Below are 23,993 nucleotides of genomic sequence, written 5' to 3' on the forward strand. Positions count from 1 at the left end.
TATGTTCTCTTGCACGCAAAAGTTTTATCCCTATTGCGGGGTCACCATTATGGTATTTATACATTGAGATCATATCCCCCCAAGCGTCTCTTCTCCAGATAGAATAAGTTCGGTGCTCGTAATGTTTCCTCATAACTAATATCCTCCAGTCCCTTAATTAGCCCAAAACTGGACAGCTTATTCCAGGTGCAGCCAGATCAGAGTCTTGTAGAGTTGGGAGAATCATAGTATCTCTCCAGTTAATCCTCTTTTTAATGCATGCCAATATTCTCTTGGCTTTGCTTAAAAAAAGTATTATAAATAAGACTGAATTGCAGGAACGCTGCACTGTGTGATAACACATGTCCTGGCTAAAAAATAAAGTTACAAACCCAAACACAAAAACATAAAAATCTATGGAATGATGCAGCGTCGATTAATATGACAAAAATGTATGCAAAAAACATAGAAACATGACAGAATAGAAAAGTGATGGCAGAAAAGACAGCGTAGTCTATCGGGTCTGCCCATTTTTTTTTTTTTTTTTTTTTTTTTTTTTCTTGTACACAGACAGCAAAGAAAATTAAACCCATATCTAATTTAAAAAAATGTATCTATACAAAAATTGATAAGCTTAGACTTTCAAAAACAATGGAATCATGGGCACATCTAGTTTATTTACAGGAGATGGTTAAACCATCGTATGGTATTTGTGATCTGTGTGCGTTTGAGTCTAGTTCCTGCAGTAATATAATAGCCCCAGCTCATGGTCCAAAACTAGATTCATGCAATATTGAAAGAATGTGCTGCCTCCCTTCCTCACATGTGACATTGCTGATGCTTCTTGGCTCAGTGCTGTCACACTGCTTACTTTGTGACTGGTGGCTTGCCTCCTAACTCTTAATGGCATTAAAGCAAGATGGGTACAGAACATAACTTGATTGTGGGAGACGCGTGCGTGCGTGCGCATGTATGGAGAGACGAGATGAATATGGGTTATTGATGAGTAGATGCAGCTTTCTTTTTCAGTGCATTCTACTTACATTTGAGATCAAATTATCCGCTTCCCAACCGCCTCACGCAGATATACTGTGGCAGAAGGGCACGTACAAGCAGATTAACGTACCTGTATGTTGCCCTTTAAGAGGTGGCTTGCGGGGAGGACTGTGATCGCGGGTCCTGCAGACTCTGTCCGTGGGAATACCTGCGATCATCTCACGGTGAGGAAGAACAGGGAGATGCTAATGTAAACAAGCATCTCCCTGTTCTGCCTAATGTCACTGATCACAGCTCCCTGTAATTGGGAGCAGTGATCAGTGACATGTCACACACAGCCCAGCCCCCCCCCACAGTTGGAGTCACTCCCTAGGACACACTTAACCCCTACAGCGCCACCTAGTGGTTAACCTCTTCACTGCCAGTCACATTTACACAGTAATCAATGCATTTTTAATTGCACTGATCGTTGTATAAATGTGGTCCCAAAATCGCACCAAAAGTGTCTGCCATAATGTCGCAGTCACTATAAAAATCGCTGATCACCGCCATTACTAGTAAAAAATAAAATTATCAATAAAAATGCCATAAAACTATCCCCTATTTTGTAGACTCTATAACGCTTATTGTGATTTATTTATTTTACCAAAAATATGTAGATGAATATGCATCGGCCTAAACTGAGGAAGAGGGAAAAAAAAATGTGTATATATATTTTTAGGGGATATTTATTATAGCAAAAAGTAAAAAATGTGTTTTATTTTTTTATTTTCAAAATTTACACAATTTTTTTTGTTTATAGCGCAAAAAATAAAAAACAGAGGTGCTCAAATACCACCAAATTTTTTGGGAGCCATGTCGCACGACCGCACATTTGGCAGTTAAAGCGACGCAGTGTCGAATTGAAAAAAGTGCTCTGGTCAGGAAGGGGGTAAATTCTTCCGGGGCTGAAGTGGTTAAGACACTTCTGAAAACTTTACAATCAAAGAAGCCCCTCAATCAATATTACACTGTAAATGCCTGCATCCCCAGTTACTTTTAGACCTAAAAACTCTCCATAAGTCAAGAATTTACTTCTGACACCCACAAGAAAACTTAACGACGTAATCAATTTAAACGCCCCCGGGTATTAAAATGGCTCTGCCAAAACTATAAATAGTGTATGTGTATACGTTGTGTTATAAACTATGCGTGTTCAGTGAAAGTGATAATCCATATAAACTAGTAAACATCATGTGCAAATCAGACCATGTGAATAAAAATAAAATGTCAAATACAAAAAAAATGTGTCAAAGCGGGAGTCCGCGTTTTTTTTTTTTTTTTTTTTTTTTAAAAGCCAGCAGCTACAAATACTGCAGCTGCTGACTTTTAAAATAGTGACACTTACCTGTCCAGCGCGCCCGCGATGTCGGCACCCGAAGCCGATCTCTAGATCGACACTCGAGTGCTGCCGCCGCCATCTTGGGTATGGGAATCAGGAAATGGAGCCTTTCGGCTTCATTTCCCGGTTCCCTACTGCGCATGCGCGAGCCGCGCTGCGCAATGAGGACGGTCCCCGCTGCCTCTGGGATCTGTGTGTTTCCCAGCAGGCAGCGGGGCACTTGCGGGAAGGGGCGTAAGTTACGCCCCTTTCCGCAGAGAGCTATCCCGGAAGTGGGTGCAGTTACCTGGATTATCCAGGTAACTGCACCCCCCTCCCCCCTGAAAGGTGCCGATTGTTGCACCGGAGGGGGGGAGGGTTCCGATGAGCGGAAGGTCCACTTTAGGGTGGACCTCCGCTTTAAAAACAAAAAGTAAAAAAAAAAGTAGTTTTCTCAATTCCTCCCCTAAATTAGAAAAATTGGAATACCCCCAATTGGGACTGATATTGACAAACTGACAACACAAAAAAGTGTGTATTAAATTGTTTTATTTAGACAAAAGGAAAAAAATATAAAAAAATCATCACAAGTTGATTGCTAAAATATACATACAACACCGATAACCAAAATGTCTTGTAATAGACTATAAAAAGGTACGTACATCTAGTAGTTGCTCTTCAGTATCTGAAAAACACTTTCCAGTAACCAACGTCCGAGAAAAGCTTTCCGGTACCCAACGCATTTCAAGTTTAAAGCCCTTTCATCAGGGGTATTTGTATAGGAGAATTTGAATTGAAAATGGGGTGAGTGGCACAGCAATCAAGTACACAAAATATTCGGGCAAAGGTAGAATTTCCGTTGTTGGTGGATGGCGTATATGGAGGTCTAATTCAGCCTCCAGATTAGAAATGTCATGGCCCACAAGTAATAGTGTGTCCCTAATGCCTCAGGCAAGAGGCTGTACAGCTGGAAACAGGAGCGTAGACGCTCCTATAGCGTTCGCTCAGTAGAGGCCGGATCAGGCTTTTGTCACGGTCCTATGTTAATGATAGAATTTGTATTGGAGTAGTATTGTTCGTTAAGCTGTATACAGGGGGTCCATGGGGCGCACCATCCAGTCTGGCAAGGTCTGCAAATCTAACAAACTAAACTAAATCTGTTTTCCTAAAGTTATGATTTCCAAAGTGACTTGTGCATGAGTTTGATGCAATTTCCAGTGTAAAAACGGTAATTCACTCATGCTCCCCTCCTGGTTCCGTACTCGCCAAAAAGATGTACCCGTGCAGGGGAAATGCGCATTCAGAGTTGCCTCTGATCTCAGTGCCAGTGATCGTCCTTCCCATATGTCAAAACCGTACGACTGGGAGTATCGAGGAAGAGGAACCAACACTGGCACTGAGATCAGAGGCAACTCTGTTTGAATGCGTGTTACCCCTGCAGGGGTACATCGTTTTGGTGAGTGTGGAACCAGGGGGGAGCACAAGTGAATCGCTGTTTTTACACTGGAAATCGAATTAAATTTATGCACAAGTCATTTTAGAAATCATAACTTTAACCACTTTCAGACCGGACCAATTTGCTGGTCAAAGACCAGACCACTTTTTGCGATTCGGCACTGCGTCGCTATAACTAACAATTGCGCGGTCGTGCGACGTGGCTCCCAAACAAAATTGACGTCCTTTTTTCCCACAAATAGAGCTTTCTTTTGTTTGTATTTGATCACCCCTGCGGTTTTTGTTTTTTGCGCTATAAACAAAAATAGAGCGACAATTTTGAAAAAAAGTATTATTTTTTACTTTTTGTTATAATAAATATCCCCCAAAAATATATAAAAAAACATTTAATTTTTTTCCCTCAGTTTAGGCCGATACGTATTCTTCTACATATTTTTGGTAAAAAAAATCGCAATAAGTGATTGATTGGTTTGCGCAAAAGTTATTGCGTTTACAAAATAGGGATAGTTTTATAGCATTTATATATATATATATATATATATATATATATATATATATATATATATATATATATATATATATATATATATATATATATATTTATATTTTATATTTATTTTTATTTTTTTTACTAGTAATGGCGGCGATCAGCGATTTTTTTTTTTTTTTTTTTTTTTTTTTTTTTTTTTTTTTTTTTTTTTTTTTTTTGTGACTGCGACATTGTGGGGGACCCATCGGACATTTGACACATTTTTGGGACCATTGTCATTTATACAGTAATCACTGCTATATAAATGCAGTGATTCCTGTGTAAATGACACTGGCAGTGAAGGGGTTAACCAGTGGGTGGCAGTGTAGGGGTTAAGTGTTACTAACTGTGGGGGGGTTGGGCTTTCATTTAGTCAACACTGATCTCTGCTCCAATCACATGGAGCAGAGATCAGCGTCACTAGTTGCTAGGCAGAATGGAGAAATGCTGTTTACAACGGCATTTCTTCATTTGGCCGCTCCGTGAGACTATCGTGGGTATGCCCGCGGCGATCGAGTCCGCGGGTCCCGCGACCGGACTCACGGGGGGGGTCCCGACCAGCGCGCTCCCGATGGCACGGCGGCAAATTTAAACGGGCGTACATGTACGCCCATTTGCCTGCCCGTGCCATTCTGTCGACGTACATCGGCGTGCGCTGGTCGGCAAGTGGTTAAGAAAACAGATTTAATTTAGTTTTGTCTGTGATATCCATGGAATCTTTCTAACTGGAGAATTGAGAAAACTAAAAGCTTTTTTTTTTATTTTTTTGACTTTTTGTTTTCAATCCATTTTGTATTTTATATATATATATATATATATATATATATATATATATATATATATATATATATATATATATATATATATATATATATATATATATATATATATATATACACATACATATATATACACACACACACATATATATATATATATATGTATGTATGTGTGTATATATATATATATATGAAATACAAAATGGATTGAAAACAAAAAGTCAAAAAAATATAAAAAAAAAGCTTTTAGTTTTAGCGATATATATAATTTTTTTTTTTTTTTTTTTTTATTGATCTGCTTTGCATATATGTTTACTAGTGTACATGGATTATCACTTTCACTGAACACACATAGGAAATAACATATTGTATACACATTTTATTTATAGTTTTTTTTATTTATTTATTTTTTTCATCCCAAAGGTGTTCTAAGTGGTCGAGGTCAGGACTCTGTGCAGGCCGGTCAAGTGCCTCCACCCCAAACTTACTCATTCATGTCTTTATGGACCATGTTTTGTGCATTGGTGCGCACTCATGTTGAAACAGGGAAGGGGCGATCCCCAAATTGTTCCCACAAAGTTGGGAGCATAAATGAAATTGTCCAAAATGTCTTGAGTTTTTCAGCTTGGGTATGCTGATTCCTTAAGAGTTCCCTTCACTGGAACTAAGGGGGCAGCCCAGCCCCTGAAAAACAACCCCACACCATAATTTCCCCCCCCCCCCACCGAATGATTTGGACCAGTGCACAAAGCAAGGTCCATAAAGATATGGATGAGCGAGTGTGGGGTGGAGGAACTTGGCTGGCCTGCAGAGTCCTGATCTCAACCCGCTAGAACACCTTTGTGATAATTTAGAGCTGAGACTGCGAGCCAGGTGTTCTCGTCCAGCATCATTGCCTGATCTCACAAATGTGCCTTTGGAAGAATGGTCAAAGTGTAGGCCAACTCAATATTGAATCCTACAGACTAAGACTGGGATGCCATTCAAGTTCATGTGTGTGTAAAGGCAGGTGCCCCGATAGTTTTGGTAATATAGTGTATATATTTATCCAACGTGTGTGTGTGTGTGTGTGTGTGTGTGTGTGTGTGTCACCTTGCTCCCATCGCCATAATCCTTTAAAGGGGGGTTAATGACATGGTCGGCAAAGCCCAGGTTATAAGAGACAGGGGTGTGTCTGAATCTGATTTCTACAATGCTAAAAGCTAGGAAGTCTACTTCCTACAATGTCTTTGGATGTGAAAGGTATATTCCATTTTGGTTGAATCTCGAACAAATCTTTTCCTCCTTCCTGCAGCTGCATCTGGACGAGCCTTTGACTCTCAGGTTTAAGGTTTCTGCCCTTTCTATTTTGTTTAAAACTCTGATTAACGCATTTTGTACAGGTAGTCTATCATGTAACCGCCTCTGTTCATTTCTCTGTGACTAAGTGTAATCTGGTTCTCTCTGTACTTCAGAAGCCACCTTTAAATCCATCAGGGAAATTTCTCTTTATACTCTTACCAGTGACTTGAAATTCTTCGTTTCCATCACATATGAGAGGTGGGCATCTCAACAAGCTGCCTTATCCTGCATGGAGCTTGGACCATCATTTGTAGGTGGCTCAGGCAGACCCTTATCCAAGCCTATGGTCTCATGGATCAAGTTTAAAGGGTAACTCCACTTTCGTTGGGGAGAAAAAATAGCAAATCCATAACAAATCATATAGTGTATACAATTGCGACAGCAGTCGTATTGTAATTGCATTTTATTAAATTGCCTTTTCTTTTCAAACTGCAGCTCCTGTAACTTTCTGAAAATGCAATATGGCTACCTGGAGGTATTCTGTACACAGAATGCTCACTAGAAACATAATTTCCTGCTTGTGTGATTGGCTCAACAATTTTCCCTGAAGTCTGACCTAAGATACAGGTCCAATATCAGGCATCCCCTGCAATAAAAATTTCATTTTTGGTGAGATGCGTCCAAAAGGGACACAGGCCCAGCAGTTTTCATCATTGGTGCCCTACAGGTGCAGCAGCTGATAATTATGAAACCACTTTCATTAGACTCGCTTTCCCACATGGATACAGACAAACAGTGATTTTTTTTTCAGAATAATGAAAGGTAGGAATCTGCAACAATGTTTGTTTAAAATCCTTGTACATAGATTACCCAGAGGGAAATGTTTTCTTCCTCAACAAAAGTGGAGTTCACTTTAAGCCTTTCCTGTCAAGGCTCACTCTGCTAGGTTCTCTGAATCAATTCTTGGGCTTTTCTACTTCAACCGTTTCTCAGATTTGCAGGCATGCAACCTTGTCCTTTGTTCGCACATTTTATAAGGTTGAAATTAAGGCCTCAGCTGATTTTATCTTCGGATACAAAAAGTCCTTTGGTTGACTCTTTGAGCTACTTTTTTTTTTTTTTTTTTTTTCCCTTTTTTCGGGGAGCCTTTTTGGCCTTATGTTTGCTGTGTTGCCCACCCCTCCTGAAGCTTGAATATGTAGTGTTGCCTCAATTGACAAGGAAGAAAATAGGATTTTTGTACTCCTCGTATATCATTTGTTTTTTTTGTTTTTTTGTTTCTCAGATATTCCAAAGCAGGATGAATTTCTAGAAGCTGCAAGCAGTGCTGTGCGAGCATTGCTACAGACAATGGCCTCTAAAGGAATACCACAGGTATCTACGCAGCATGGTATTAAAAATACCTTTTTTTTTTTTTTTTTTTTTCTGTTTTTCTTTTTAATACTGGAAGATTTATCATTCTCTGTTATTTCCATTTTCTGCTTTTACAGTGTATGACCCCAGAACAAGTTATGACATTTGGTGAGGGTTGCGTCTCTAGCGATAACACCAGCACAAGGGTGAATGCTGTCAGTATTATTGGGATCACAGGCAGTGTGTTGGCAAAGAGTGAAAACACAGCGGAAACACTGAAGGTACAATCTTTAATTTATTACAGTTACCACAAAACTTTTATTCAAGCACTAGACTACTGCCTGGGTAGGGGTTTTACCTGTAGGTCTGAATTGTGTACAAAATTTGGTTACCTTTTAAAGGGAAGCTACAGTATAGTTGTGTCCTAATTATTATTATTTTTTTTTTTTTTCTGTTTTGTGTATTGAATTTAGGCATGGTTCACACTATTGCCTGTATGGGAATCACAAGCACCCATTCGAATGATTGGATTGCCGTGCCTGAGCAAACATGGGCTGCAAACCCGCAATAGTGTGAACCAGGGCTTAAGGCCTATAAAACTATCAAAGTTGTACAAAAAAATGACGATCGTATGATAACCTGATCGTTGGTACACCGCTTTCAAAAGACAAGCATGACAATTTTTCTCATGATACCAGATCATATGATTTTTGCTTAATCGATACAGTTCTCGTCCAAACATACAATGCGTTATATCACTTCCGAATTTTTATTATGTTGTATGACGATTTGACAAAACTTTAGTGACCTCCTTTTTATTTGCGATATGAGACAAGCATGCAAACAGAAAAAAAACATATGACGATTCATCCAATGTCATTGTGTGTACCGGACATTAGGCTGTTTTTATTTATTTTTTCTTTATTTTTTTTATGCTGGTATTTTTTATTTTGATTTATAAACAAATACACAATAAAAGCTTCCAAAGCACTATAGGCGTTTAACCGCTCGCCAACCACACTCCGTCGCTTGGCAGCAGAATGGCTCCCCTGCATGAATCGCCGTAGCTGTACATCAGCCGCTTTAAGGGGTATACGGGGCACGCATGACACTGAGGAGCCGATGTGCGTGCCTGGCGCCTGTGATTACCGCAGGGCATCTGCAATCGCCCCTGACAGAGCCAGAACGGGGGAAATGTGTGTGTAAACACACACATCCCCGTTCTGGCAGGGTAGAGGAGACAGATCGTGCATTCCTAGTGTAGCGCCGGTACTCCTGATGACTACGCGCTATGTCTGTAAATTTAGTTTTTGCCCAAAACTATAGTTAAGTGTAGCACTGACCCCCAAAGGAGCTGCTGGTTTGATTTGGGCCTGCACTCTACCAATAACCCCACTAACTTGACTCAATCCCCTTGGCACAGCTATGGTGTAATGCAACGTAATATAATACAAATGCATAGTACCTGTATTGTAACCTACTATACTATACTTACCCAGAAATATATTTTTTCTCTTATATTCACCGACCGACACAGCTCCTCTCTGTAACTAAATGGGACGTCCCCAAGCAGTGCCAAATGAGGGGTGGGAAAAAAAACGCATTAAAACTTTATCCACCATGGCAAGTGGGAACTAGTGAAACTAAACCCCCCAAAAAAACAGCAGTATAGGGAAAAACATATCGCCATATAACCGGGCATTCTCAACAGGAGAGATCCCCAACGCTGCAACCTTTTTTCGGAAGTAATGCAACAGTGCATTAACAAACAGTACTGTGTTTTTATCGAAAAACCAGGAAAAAAACACTCAATTGCAACTACACGGCCACCTGCAGAACTTTGCGGCCAAAACAGGCATCAGCCGATGCTCTGACGTCTACCTTGTAGAACTTGGTAAATGTATGGACAGACGACCTGGTCGCCGCCTTACTCACCTGAGTGACAGACGCTTGGTGTCGGAAGGCCCAAGACGTTCCGACGGCTCTTGTAGAGTGGGCCGTGACTGGAAAGGGGGGCACCTGCCCCTTCAAGGCGTAGGCTTGGGCTACAATCTGTCTGATCCACCTGGAAATGGTGGCCGACGAGACCGCCATACCCTTCTTTGGACCAGCCACCGAAAAAAACGTCGAGTCTGACTTCTGAAAGGGAGCCGTGGCAGACAAGTACACCTTCAGAGCCCTAACCACATTGAGAGCGTGAAGGGCCACCTCTTTGGGGTGCTTCGGCTTAGGACACAACGATGGTAATACAATGTCCTCATTGATATGAAAGGCCGAGACCACCATGGGTAGAAAGGACGGTTGCGGACGCAACACCACCTTATCCCTGTGGATGACCAGATAAGGCGACTTGCATGACAAGGTCACCAATTTGAAACCCTCCTGGCCGATGTGATTGCCACTAGAAAGACCACCTTCTGTGAAAGGGTCAACGGGAATCTCCCTGATATTCTCAAACAGGGACTTCTGAAGCGCCGACAACACCAGGTTCAAATCCCTTGGGGGCAACGGTGGACGCACCGGAGGGACTACATGTCGACCCCCCCCCCGCACAAAGGTACTCGCTAATGAGTGAGATGCCAGGGGTCGCTGAAATTTTCCCCTTAATGGTGCTCAACGCCAATTTCTGGTCTACTCCTTGCTGAAGAAACAGCAGGATCCTGGATATAGAAAAAGGGTGGCACCCGCGCTCCTTCTCCTCACACATGGAGATATAGGCCTTCCTGGTACGATGGTATATCTTCCATAAAGATGTCCACGCCCTCAGCATAGTTGGAATCACCGAGTCCGACAGACCCTGGTTCCTCAGCACCTGGCTCTCGATAGCCATGCCGTTAAAGCCAGCGATGGTAAAGCAGGGTGAAAGATTGGACCTTGCGATAGGAGGTCCTCTCGCAGTGGCAGTCGCCAGGGAGTGTCCGCCACCAGACGCACCAGGGCTGCTGAGGCCAATCTGGGGCAACCAGGATTACTGGGATCCCTTCGGCTTCCACTCTATGAAGCAGACGTCGCAACAGTTTTAGTGGAGGAAAGGTGTGTAAGGCGGCGACCTGGTCGTCTGTCCATACGTTTACCAAGTTCTACAAGGTAGACGTCCGTGCATCAGCTGATGCCTGTTTTGGCCGCAAAGTTTTGCAGGTGGGCGTGTAGTTGCAATTGAGTTTTTTTTTTTTTATTTATTTATTTATTTTTCCTGGTTTTTCGATAAAAACACAGTACTGTTAATGCACTGTTGAATTACTTTGGCAAAAAGGTTGTGGTGTTGGGGATCTCTCCTGTTGAGAATGCCCGGTTATGGCGGTGTGTTTTTCCGTACAATGGACATGTTTTTTTTTTTTTGTTTTGTTTTTTGGGGGGTTTAGTTTCACTAGTTCGCACTTGCCATGGTGGATGAAGTTTTAATGCTGTTTTTCCCACCCCTCGTTTGGCACTGCTTGGGGACGTCCCATTTAGTTAAAGAGGAACTGTGTCGTTTGGTGAATTACAGAGAATAGGATTTTGCGGTGAGTACAAAAATCCTATTTTTCTGTAGAATATTCAAAACAGGTGGTTACAGAAATTGTGCTGTCATCCCAACATAGAATGACAGCACAATATATTTCAATAGGAACAATTTAAAAACCATTTTGTGTGTGTATACATACATACATACATACATACATACATACATACATACATACATACATACATACATACATACATACATACATACATATTTTTTTTTTTTCTTAAGTGTCAGTTGCTCTATTCCTCCTCCGTGGAACTACAAATTCCAGTGAGGCCTGTATGTGAGTCTGGCTGTGTGTAAAAGTTAACAAACAGTGGGCCATAACCTGCCCACCAACTGGATCGGAACTCTGTGAGATAACTTGGGTCAGGTGACTGCAGCTTGCTTCTGTCAGCTGGGCCAGTTGCTCTGTACAGCTCCACTGGATGTATCCGGTCCTCCACTGCTCCGATGAGTGTTGCTGGACCTTCTCAATCCGGTCACCGGCAGGTCATTCGCACAAATAAGCGAGATTTGCATTCCGCAAAGGCTGTGGGCCCTGTCTCTGGGAGGACCTTCACACAGATCCTCACAGGCTGGCCATGTGATCCCAAGAGACCTAAAATGGCTGCTCGGGTCCCTTTTTTATCTCCTACTCAGCATGCACTGCGTAAGAGTGTTCATGAGTAGGTCACACACTCCTGGGTAACGAGGTCAACCTTCTGAATCAAAACAGTCACTTCCTGTAAAAGTCTTATGGGTTGTTCAGAGGTAACTATATAAGAGTGCATTACCCATATTTGGTCACTAGATGGCTCTGGATATGGAACCATAGTAATGTCCATTAACATTATATTACAGTATGCATAACCACATCAATATACAAGGATGTCCGCTCTACACAAGTTTTGGGGTTAATTGTTCTAAATTGTGCTTTGGCATCAGTTTGGCTGGGCTGTATTGAGGTTCTGCCTGGTCATAGGTTTGGTTCGCACCTGTGAGAGGCATTAGAACGCAGTCTGGTTGGACGCATTGGGTACCAATCTGTGGGCGCGTTTTTTATGCTGTGTATTCCGGGAGAGGGTACTCAAGGTGCTGAAGTCACGTGGTTCTGGGTTCCGGTCCAGAATTTGTTGTGGACTCCATGGTCCTGGTCCTCCAGACCAGCCCCCAGAGGCCCTCATGGCCTGGGGTGCGGATCCATCCATTTCCGAGACTGGCTAGTTTGCGGCACAGTAACTGGAAGGAGGATTCTAAGGTGTTCCGGTGCCATCTCGAGTTTGGAGAGGCCCAGCAACTCTACATGCAACCAGGGGAGGACTCTTCAGTAAGAGGGCCACGCACAAGGCTGGCTGCTCGGTAAGAGCCTGGAAGCTGAGCTGCCATGTACATTGATTGAATCCACAATTCTTACAGTTTCGCCGGACCGGCTGCAAGATTCTGGTACAGTAAGAAAAGTTCCTACCTCTATCTTTCCATTTACAACTAAGTTTTCAACCAAGTTTGTGTGAGAGACTTTGCAAGGCTAGAATTACTTGTTGGCTGCTAGATCCAAGGTCAAGAATTTATCCAACAGTTAAAGAATCCAGTTGCGAGTGGCTATTCCCTGGATTGTATACAGAGAGAGTGAAGTTAGCAGTTCCAAGCATATGAGCTAAACTTTATCCTTATACCCTCTATTCCCAACAAAGAGACTGAGTTTGTTCAACTGGTTTATGCTAAATAAAAGTCCTAAAAAACGAACTCAAGCATCAGTCTATACAGTTACTGGATCATCAACCCTGGGAACCCCTAGACAAGAATGAGTAACGAGCTGGTGGATCTAATCCGTAAGCCCAGAAAAATTCAGCTGCTCCTTCGTTGGTCAGTGCTACACTAGTATATAAGAATAACGATTGGTCTCCTCCCCCAGGCAGTCCCATCCCCCTACAGTTAGAACACACTGAGGGAACAAATTTAACCCCTTCCCTGCCAGTGACATACAGTAATCAGTGGCTATTTTTAGCTCTGATTAGCTGTATAAATGTCAATGGTCCCAAAAAAGTGTCCGATCTGTCCGGCATATTTCAGTCCCAATAAAATTGGCAGATTGCCACCATTAAAAAATAAATTGATAATAAAAATGCCATAAATCCCCTATTTTGTAGACGCTATAACTTTTGCACAAATCAATCAATATATATTGCAATATTTTTGGTTAAAAAAAGTAGATTATATTGGTCTAAACTGAGGAACAAATTTATCTTTGTTTTTTGGGATATTTATTTTAACAAAAAGTAAAAAAATATTGTGTTGTTTTTTTTTTTTTTTGTTTTTGTTTTTTTGTGTTTTTTATTTTTTTTTTTTTTTTATTTATAGCGCAAAAAATAACCGCAGAGGTGATCAAATAGCACCAAAAGAAAGCTCTATTTGTGAGGGGGGGGTGGGGAAATAAGTTTTGTTTGGGTACAATACTTGACCGCGCAATTGTCGGTTAAAGTGGTGCAGTGCCGTATCGCAAAAAAGGCCCGGTCAGGAAGGGATAAATTCTTCCGAGGCTGAAGTGTTTAACGAGTAAGTGCAGCATAAGCAGGATCCATTAATGCATTCCTTTGTTTGATCCAAACTAAAAACCCAACTTTGGCTCAAATGTTTATTTTTTTTTTTAAGAATACTTTACATCCCTTTGACGAGTTTAGAGCTGTTATGACTGCGTTTATTAGTCATGCAAGTCCATCAAAGTCCATTTTCTCTTACGTTCACCGACTGACGCAGCTCCTTTCTTAGACCATCGGGTTGTTACGCCACCTTCAGGAGAGGACTAGGCAGAACATGTTATAATAAAACTAGACCTTTTGTGCCTTAGGTAACAACCCCTCAGCCTGCTACTGCAGTCTAATTTTTATTTTTTTTGCCTAGTGAAGGAGGACCTAGGAACCCTGCGGGCCCATCAGTCCGTGGGTTTTTTTTTTTTTTTTTTTTTGCGCAAGATTAAAGATCCTGTGATCTGTTATCAACAGCCGGCTGGGTTACAGGCTGGATACCCTTATCCTTGTAGTAGTCTCCTACGCCTGGCCAGTGAGGGCCTGCAGACCAGAGCTCTGCGCTGGGTTGGCCAGGGGCGGCCGGTGGGTGTATTGCCCCGGGGCACACATATATGACCAGGCTACTGATGTCTGCGTCAGTGTGCCGAGCCAGTAGCCACCCCGTACTGATCGGAGAGTGGGTCTTTGATGGAATGTCTCCCAGCTCTTCAGGACTGGTAAGTACAGCTCTCCCTGCCTCGGTGGGGCTGAGCAGCTGGGCATTCCCTGGCAGGTTGATTCGGGGGTCCCTCACCTCCTTCTCTTCTCTCCCTATATCCCCCCCCCCTTTCCCTGTGGGGGATGCTGCATGGGCTGTTGGGCGATGTGTGTGCCATAGACAGGGGCTCCCGGGGGGGGGGGGGGGGGGGGGGGCTCTCCCCTGTGGGGGACTGCGCTGGGTAGCTGTGCCCTGGATGTGTGTAGGTCTCTCCCCTGAGGTCTCTGGAGGCTGTGTCTGCTGATTGCTGTAGCTCTGTTTTACCGATATTTCTCTGCCTGTTTTTTCACTGTTCTTCGTTGCATACAGTGCTCGGCGGCCGTTTTTGGTGTGACCAGGGAGCAGCTAGCTCTGTCTCCATTTTCCTGTAGTCTGCCGGCCATTTTCCCTATGATTATGTCCTTTATACAGGATGCTCGGCGGCCATTTTGTTGAAGCCTAAACACGTTTTTCAGCTTCAGCGCTATTTAGAACAGCTCAGCACAGCGCGGTTTGGTCTCTTATGCATCTGGGAGCTGACACAGGCACACCTAGCTGGACGGTGCAGAACTCAGTCTGTGTGGTGAGTTCTGCAGGAGGAGCCCCTCAGCCAGCAGCAGTTAGGAGGGTGGGACCATCACTGTCCTAAGTCCCCAACAGGTAGCAGACAGGGTAGGGTCAGCATGGCTTCAGAAACTGGTTTCTTCCCCTGAAATCCAGGCAGTTGCAACCGGTTTGCCTGCAGACAGTGCAGTGCCTCTGGATGCTTTGGCGGTCCTTCATTCGTTCGTTACCAAGATGGAGGTGGTGTGTGGGCGCAAAGGTGGTAAACGGCTTCTCTTGTCTGCGTGAAACCAGCAGACCAGTTAGTGTTAAGTACAAGTGTTAAGTACATTTGTGACGCAACCCTGGATACCCTTCCTCTGTTATCCAGGGCTTCGGTGTCAGCAGTGGTGCTGAGGCGCCTGATTTGGCTAAAATGCTGGTCGGCTGATCAGGCATCTAAAAAAAGCCCTGACTGATCTACCCTCCCTCCCTCTTTGGAGCCTTGATGGATGACATTATTAAAAATGCCACAGGTGGTAAGAGTATGCTACTCCCACATGCCAGGAAGGCCAAGGAGCCACGCCGTAGGCAAGGGCCCTCTTTTTCCGCTCAAACAGCTTTTTCGTCCGCCCAGGGCTTCAGCTAAGCATCCCTGGCTTGACAGGACGACCTCTGAAGGACAAAAGCGTCCCTGGAACCGCAAGCCTGCGAGCAAAAGTGCTACCACATGAAGGTTTGCCCCCCCCCGCCCGCAACACTCCTTCGGGAGTTTGCAGCCCGGTGGGCCTCTTGGCTGTCCGACCAATGGGTCTGCGATCTGATTTCCTCAGGCTACAAGATAGAGTTCCTCTCTTGGCCACAAAACAGATTCTTCCCCCTCCAGCATACCTGTACTCCCGGCTCGCCAGGAGGCCCTATTGGGGGCAGTAAGGGACCTGCTGAGTCGTGGGGTGACAGTAACTGTTCCGGAGTCGGACGTTTCCAGGGATTCTACTCAAATCTGTTTGTAGTCCCCAAAAAGGAAGGGGTACATCCAAATTTGGACCTAAAAGCCCTCAATTACTTTGTAAAAGTACAGAGATTCAGAATGGAATCGGTTTGCTCAGTAGTCGCTGCACTCCATCAAAGGGACACTATGGCATCTTTGGACATCTGGGATGCGTACCTGCACATACCCATATGCCTTCGGCATCAGATTTCTGCGATTTGCAGTTGGGGAAGCCCACTACCAGTTTGTGGCTCTCCCCTTTGGTTTGGCATCAGCCCTCCCGAGTCTTTACCAAGGGATTTGCTCCTGTTTTGGTGTTGCTGAGACAATGCAAGATCGCAATCGTGGGTTACCTAGATCTCCTCCTGAGAGCATCTTCCACCTCAGAATTAGAGGAGGATGTAGTGATCACCATGCAGACCCTGCAGGAATTTGGGTGGCTGTTGAACCTAAAAAAGTCAGTGATTGTACCGACTCGGGGTACCTAGGCTTACTGCTGGACTCCATGGAAGCGAGATTGTTTCTCCCTTCAGACAAGCTGCAGACTCTCAGACGCGGTAAACTGCTGATGAACTGCAGGTGGTCGTTGCTACGCTTCTTCATACGAGTCCTGGGACTCATGGTGGCCTCCTTCGAGGCAGTACCATATGCCCAGTTTCACACCAGAGTCTTGCAGAAGGAGATTTTGGCAAAATGGGACAAATCTCAATTGTCCCTGGATCAGCAGATTCAGGTGAGCCAGTTAGTCGGGGATTCCCTGCTCTAGTGGCTGAGGTCCCCAGCACTTCAGTCCGGGAAGTCGTTCCTACTTCTGAAATGGACGGTGATCACAACAGACAGCCTTAACCAGCTGGGGTGGAGTAATGGGAGTTCAGTCGACCCAGGGCCTATGGTCAGAGGAGGAATCCTTGTTGCCGATCAATGTGCTCAAGCTGAGAGCGATCGGGATATGCCTCGCCACATGGTTGATAAAACTTCAAGGGCGTCCGATCAGGATCCAGTCAGACAACGCCACGGCAGTGGCCTACATCAATCACCAAGGTGGAACAAGAAGCTTGTCCACCGCACGGGAGGTCACTCACATCCTTCAGTGGGCAGAGCGACATGTACCGGCCCTATCGGCCATTTACATCCCGGGAGTGGAGAACTGGCAGGCGGAAGGTGCCAAGATTCTTGTCCAGGACAAGAGATCCTTGGGCAGACGCACTGGTGGCTCCGTGGGATCAGTCACAGCTGATCTATGCCTTCCCTCCGCTGAAACTGTTACCACGTCTGCTCCACAGAGTGGAGACTGAGGGGATTCCAGTAATTTCCCCATAATTGGCCCCAGCGTCCCTGGTACGCAGACCTAGTGCGCCTGGTGGCGAACGCCCCATGACGACTGCCGTTACGAGAGGACCTGTCTCAAGGTCCGTTTCTCCATCCTGTTTTAACGGCATAGCTATTGAGCCAGGTGTTGAGGAACCACGGTCTTTCGGACTCATGATTCCAACTATGCTGAGAGCACGAAATCCTCTTCTCTGAAAAATAAAAACAAGTACTCAAAACTTTTGGACGAAAAAAAAAAAATGGACTAACTTTACTGTTTTTATTTTTTTATTTTTTTAATCGTTTAGTGTATTTTTTTTTCCCCCTCCCAAAAAATGAATTTGAAAGACCTCTGCGCAAATGCCGTGTGACATAAAATGTTGCAACAACCGCCATTTTATTCCCTAGGATCTCTGCTAAAAAAATATATATATATACTTTTTGGGGGGTCTAAGTGATTTTCTGGCAGAAAATACAGGACTTTTACTTGTAAGCAACAAGTGTCAGAAAAGATTTGGTCTTTAAATGGTTAAACTGAGAACTTCTACACACTGAGATGAGTTCATTCATTCAAGTGTAAACATTGTATCTTTCTGTTCTTTTCTTGGCAGGCTGCCCAGAGAGGAGGAAAGACGTTTCTATGACGACTCAGGCAACTTACACTGACTTCTATTACAGAAGTCATTTCCAAGTCCCACTGTTCTAAATCGGCCTTTATCAGCTCAATCGGCCGATGCCGATTAATTAAAAAACGTCAAATATCGGTCGACCTCTACTCCTGTGCGTCCACCGTTGCCCCCATGGGATCTGAACCTGGTGTTATCGGCGCTTCAGAAACAGTCATTTGGAAATATCAGAGATCCCTCTGACTTTCTCAGAAAGTGGTATTTCTAGTGGCCATTACTTCGGACAGGAGAGTTTCCCTATCTGGTTATCCACAAAGATGAGGTGGTGTTGCATCCACAGAACCTTCCCTGCCCCAACACCTTTTCCATATTGAGGGCATGGTTTGGGGTGGGCACTCTGTGTTGTTTTTTTTTTTTTTTTTTTTTAATTGCCGGCATATTTTCGTTACAATCAGCTGTCAGCGGGAATCCCACTCCTTTAGCAACCAGTTCAATGCGATAAATTACCGCATGGAAATATGCGTTAATTACTGCATTATCTAAGCTTTACCACACAATTCTCAGCGAATTCGACTTTCAAAACTGATTTAACATAAGACCTATTTTACTGCATTTTATTTGCCGTTATTTAACTCCTCATGAATTTACCCCTTTGTCTGATATATAAGTGAATTTATGTACATTTAATCTGGACTCCTATTACTTTTAAAGAGGAGCTGCACCTAAAAAAAAAAATTAAAAGCCAGCAGCTACTAATATTGCAGCTGCTGACTTTTAATAAAATCACACTTACCTGTCCCAGGTTCCAGCGATGTCGGCGGCAGATGACGAGCGATCGCTAGTCTCGCTGCTGCCACCGCCGCCATCCTCTGTCAGGGAATCGGGAAGTGAAGCATGACGGCTTCACTGCCCGGTTCCCTACTGCGCATGCGCGAGTCTCGCTGCGCGTCTCTTATGGTCCCCCGCTGTGTCTCTGGGAACTGTGTGTTTCCCAGAACACAACGGGGGGGGGGCGGAGCGTTTGCGGGGGTCTGCGGCGGTCTGTCCGGAAGTGGGTGCAGTTACCTGGATTATCCAGGTAACTGCACCCCCCTCCCCCCTGAAAGGTGCTGATTGTGGCACCGGAGGGGGGGAGGGATCAGATTAGCGGAACTTCCCCTTTAGGGTGAAGAACCGCTTTAAGCTTAAGAAAAGCATGGATAAGGTCTACAATGCTTTTCAAAGACTTTGTTTTTTTTTTTTCGTTTTTTTTTTTCTTGCACAGGTATTGCTGATGGTGGGATGCACGTTTTGAGTGTTCTGGTAGAAGCCCAAAGGGTTCCTAAATGGACGAATGAATTAAATAAATATGAAAGCGCTTTGTTATATAACGCAAATAAAAAAAAAAAGTTAAGTGTGTTTCTAGTTTAACTAGATTTAGTTTTAAAACTAGTGTTCAGAAAATTTTTATTGTGACTTTTTGTAATGGCGTGCAGGGGTGGGTGAGCAGCCCTGAACGCAGACCGTGTGCATTTGGGACCAATGCCCTGTATGCATGTCATGTTAAGACAAGTGGTTCTGCACACAACTCCATGGAACTCTTGCCACAAAAGCACTATATGGGCCACAGCGCCTATGTAAACAAAATAAAAGGAATGCGATGTATATTTTTTTTTTTCTCTGTTTCTGAGTTTTACTTTGACTCTTAGGCCCCTTTCACATGGGCTTGTCCATGTATGGACTCCACTTTGCTCAGCAGAGATCGATTGGTTGATCCCTTGCTGAGCTGGCGGTTGACAGGTCCATCTCTGCTCACGTGCAGGGATGGACCTGTCAGATCACCGCAGTCCTCTATGGGGGATCGGATGAAAACTGACCACCTGTCCATTTTCATCTGATCTGCCATACAGATGGGAAAATGGGGTTTCCATCCGTCTGAATTTAGCAGATCGAATGTCAGCAGACATGTCACCGCTGACATCTGTCGCTCCATAGAGCAACATGGAGTGTCCGTTCAGGTCTGGCTAAAAAAAAAAATGACAAGCGGACCTCAGTGGTCGCATGTGTGAAAGGGGCCTAAAAGTTTATATATTGCAGCACAGTAATAATGTACCATATTTATCAGCATATAAAATGCACTTTTTTCCCCCTAAAATCAGGGGAAAATTGCAGGTGCGTGTTATACGCCGATCCTCCGTGATTTTTGCGCAATTTTTGAACCTCTGGGCGGCTTTCAGCCGCCTTCGGCCCTTCTCGTGACTTTCGGCCATTCTCGCCAGCCGAAAGCCGGCGAGAAAGGCTGAAAGCTGACGAGAACAGACGAAAGCCGCCGAGAACTACCGGGCACCGCCGAGATACACAGGACATCTCAGCGGCGCCATTTTTAAAAATAAAATCTGAAATTAACACTGACAAGGCTGCAATGATGGACAGGTTGAATTGATGGGCATTTTTTTTTATATACTTAATCTCTTTATTATTTTTTTTTCCCAATTTAAGCATTACATACAACATTTATCATATAAAACCAGAATATCATACAAATTACATATATAACCCTTTTACATCCTACCATTCATACCCCCCATTCGTCTCATTTCCCCTCTCCCTCAAACCCATTCCTACCCTAGTTCTTAACAACTCCCCCCTTTCACTCAAGCACACTTCTACCACTGTACAGCTAGGCCCCTTCATTCATTTTCTCATACCACGACTTCCAGATCTTGTCAAATTTTTTAATACCACCCTGTCTTATATAAGCGACCCTCTCTTTGAGAATGACCCTGTTCATGTTCTGTACCCACTCTCCACTAGTAGGGGGTGTTGGGGACTGCCATTTCTGGGCTATTAAGTTTCTAGCTTGAAAGAGAGATCTTATTTTCGCTAATTTACCATCTTTGGGGTCTCCACCTCCGTCAATCCACCCCAACACACAACCCTTTGGTTCCATTTCTACCTCTATCTTAAACACTTGATTGATCATTGTCGCTACCTCTTTCCAATAGCGGTAAAGCTTGGGGCATCTCCAAAACATGTGTATCATATCTGCCTCATTCCTTCCACATCTTGGGCAAGCCGCATCACGTCTTCTGCCAAACAGAAAAAGCCTCTTAGGGGTGTAATAGGCTCTGTACAACAGAAATAGGTGAGAAAGCTTTTGAGGGGGGGAGATGGACACCCAAGGTGCCAGCTCGAGAATCCTCTCCCACTGATCTTCCGTGATGCTTCCCACATCTACCTCCCATTTTTCCCTATTCCTTTGCTCCTGCCCTCCTTCCTGGATTTTCCTGCTCAGTTTTACATAGGTTTTGGATATTAGCCCTTTGCCTGATTCCGCTCGTAATATATCTTTTATTACTGGCATCTCACACCATCTTATTGCTTCGTCCCCAAACTGTTTTCCCAATGCGTGTCTAATCTGTCAATATCTAAAAAAAGACTTTCTCGGGATTGCAAACTCTTAACTCTTGGAATTGTTTCAAGTTACCATTCTGATAAATCTGATGAACAAATTTTATGCCGTACCTTTCCCATTCCCTTATTTGTCCTATTTTCTGCACTTCATCTAAATTACTATTGTCCCAGAGAGGAGAATACTCCGTAAATCCCTTATATCCCAGAGCTTTCTTAGTTACCTCCCATACCCTTATCAGCCCCAGAGTGGGGGCATCACTTAAATGAGCCCCTGCCTCTAGTGTCACTATCAATGGTCTGCCTAGCCTTTGTTCAAGGAGAGTTTTCTTTTTCCATCTTCCCTCCTCTATGTCCTCTCCCACCAGGTGTTGTAGTTGGGCTGCTAAAAAATATTTAAATGGATGTGGGAGATCAACACCTCCTTCATCACTAGGAAGTTGCAACGTTTTTAAACCAATGCGAGCTTGACCCCCTTTCCAGATCAATTCTCTAAATATAGAATCCACCTTATAAAACCATTTTTTTGTAGATCCATACTGGAGAGTTGTGTAGGACATATAGGAGTTGTGGTAGAACTATCATTTTAATTAAGTTACATCGACCTGCTGCTGATAAAAGGTAATCTCTTCCAGATATTAATTTTATGTTTAAGTTTACGTAGCAAAGGAGCCAAGTTATCCTCTATATATTGTTTGGGATCTTTAGTGATGTATATACCCAGGTATTTCATTTGTGTCACTACCTGGATATGCGCGGCTTCACAGGGTAAGGGACTATCCAGGGGGTCAATAGGCAATATACAGGATTTCTCCCAATTTATCTTTAATCCTGCAAGATGTCCAAAATTTTTAATTCTACTCATTACCTCCCCTATAGAGTGCTGGACATCCCCAAGAAGCAAGAGAAGGTCATCTGCAAATGGCACTATTTTTTCTTCCTCGTCCCCTCTCCTAAATCCCTTTATCTCCAAATTTGATCTGAGAGATATGGCTAAAGGTTCAATTGCCATAGCAAACAAGAGAGGGGACAGGGGGCACCCCTGTCTCGTACCTCTCTTCAACTGGATCCCTGCCGAGCTACCATTATTTATTCTTATCCGTGCTTCCGGGGACCCATATAACATTTTCACCCACTTTATGAATACCGGGCCCACCTGGAATTCCCTCAAAACCCTCCATAGATAGTTCCTCTATAGTGTCGAAGGCTTTGGCTGCATCTAAAGATAGGACGGCTCTCTGGCCCCCATCCACTGGTATTTGAAGGTTTAGAAAAACCCTCCTGATGTTTATACTTGTAGATCTACCAGGAATAAATCCTGATCGATCAGGGTGAATAAGGTTTTCTATCACTTTATTTAATCTATTTGCCAGGACCTTTGCTAGGATCTTTACATCCAAGTTCAGTAAAGAAATGGGTCTATATGACGAGGGATTGAGGGGATCTTTATTTTCCTTTGGTAGCACTATTATGATTGATTCCATCATTGAAGACGGGAGCTCTCCTGTTTTTAATGCCTAATTAAACACTTTTAACAATTCAGGTAATAACACCTCGCCAAGATGGCGGTAGACCTCTACCGGGAGACCATCTGGGCCTGGAGCTTTTTGGCCTGCCATTTCCTGCACAGTACGGCGGATCTCTTCTATCGTTATAGGACCGTCAAGTATATCCCTTTCTTCTTTAGAGAGGTGAGGTGTTATCAACTCGCTAAAAAATATGTCCATTTCTTCCCCCTTCTCTTCCTGGTTTGAGTGGTATAAATCCTCATAATAATTTCTAAATCTCTCCAATATTTCTAGCCCATTTGTAGTTATCCCACCCTCTACCATTCTAATCCTTGTTACCGTGGAGGGTGTCGAGTTCGTTTTTACTAAGTGTGCTAACATCCGGCCAACCCTTTCACCTTCTCCAAATGCTTGTTGTTTTTGAAATATATATTTATTTTCAGCTTTCTCCAGTATTATATGGCGATATTCCTGCTGGGCTCTCAACCATTGTCTCTGGTTGTCCACTGTTGGGGCATTTATATACTGGGTTTCTGATGTCGCCGCTCTCCTTAAAGCCGCTTCCTCTTTCCCTTGACTGTTTTTTGATTTTAGAGATCTGCTGTATCAGAAGACCTCGAAGGTAGGCTTTTAATGCATCCCACACCATCCCCTGTGAAGCCATATCTGTATTCCACTCAACATATTCCTTTAGTGCATCAAGTAGTTCTTTTGGTTCTCCCATAAGCTCCAACCATAGGGGACTAAATCTCCACCCTCTTTGCTGATTTCCCTTCTCTATCTCTAGGGAGGCCATCATTGCCGAATGATCCGAGAGATTCCTCGGCATATATTTTATTTTATTTATTAGTCCCACTGCCTCCTCATTTCCTAAAATCATGTCTATCCTTAACAGGGTAGAATGTGAGGCTGAGAGGCATGAGAAAGACCGGGCCAATTGATTCTGAGCTCTCCAGAGGTCCCTCAATCCCATTTCTCCCATAAACTGTGAAAAACGACTTTCTATTGTACTTCCTTGTTGTATCTTCCCTTTCAGGAATCTATCCAGTGCTTTATCAATAACCATATTAAAATCCCCTGCTATCATCAATGGAACTCCCGGTTTATCCAGCACAAACTCGACTAATGCATATAGAATATCCATGGA

General features: G+C 43.6%; 1 protein-coding gene across 1 annotated transcript in view; it reads left to right on the forward strand.

Moving 5' to 3' along the window:
- Positions 1 to 23,993, forward strand: part of HEATR3 (HEAT repeat containing 3) — a 126,909-nt gene that overhangs the window by 90,993 nt on the left and 11,923 nt on the right. The window contains exons 12-13 of the mRNA XM_077458350.1: positions 7,665 to 7,753; positions 7,870 to 8,013. Coding sequence (XP_077314476.1) covers positions 7,665 to 7,753; positions 7,870 to 8,013 — 233 coding nt within the window. The remainder of the gene's footprint in view (positions 1 to 7,664; positions 7,754 to 7,869; positions 8,014 to 23,993) is intronic.

Source organism: Lithobates pipiens, unplaced genomic scaffold (assembly GCF_037356315.1).
Source record: "Lithobates pipiens isolate NorthernLeopardFrog02 unplaced genomic scaffold, aLitPip1_a1.2 Scaffold_10, whole genome shotgun sequence".
Taxonomy (NCBI): Eukaryota; Metazoa; Chordata; class Amphibia; order Anura; family Ranidae; genus Lithobates; species Lithobates pipiens.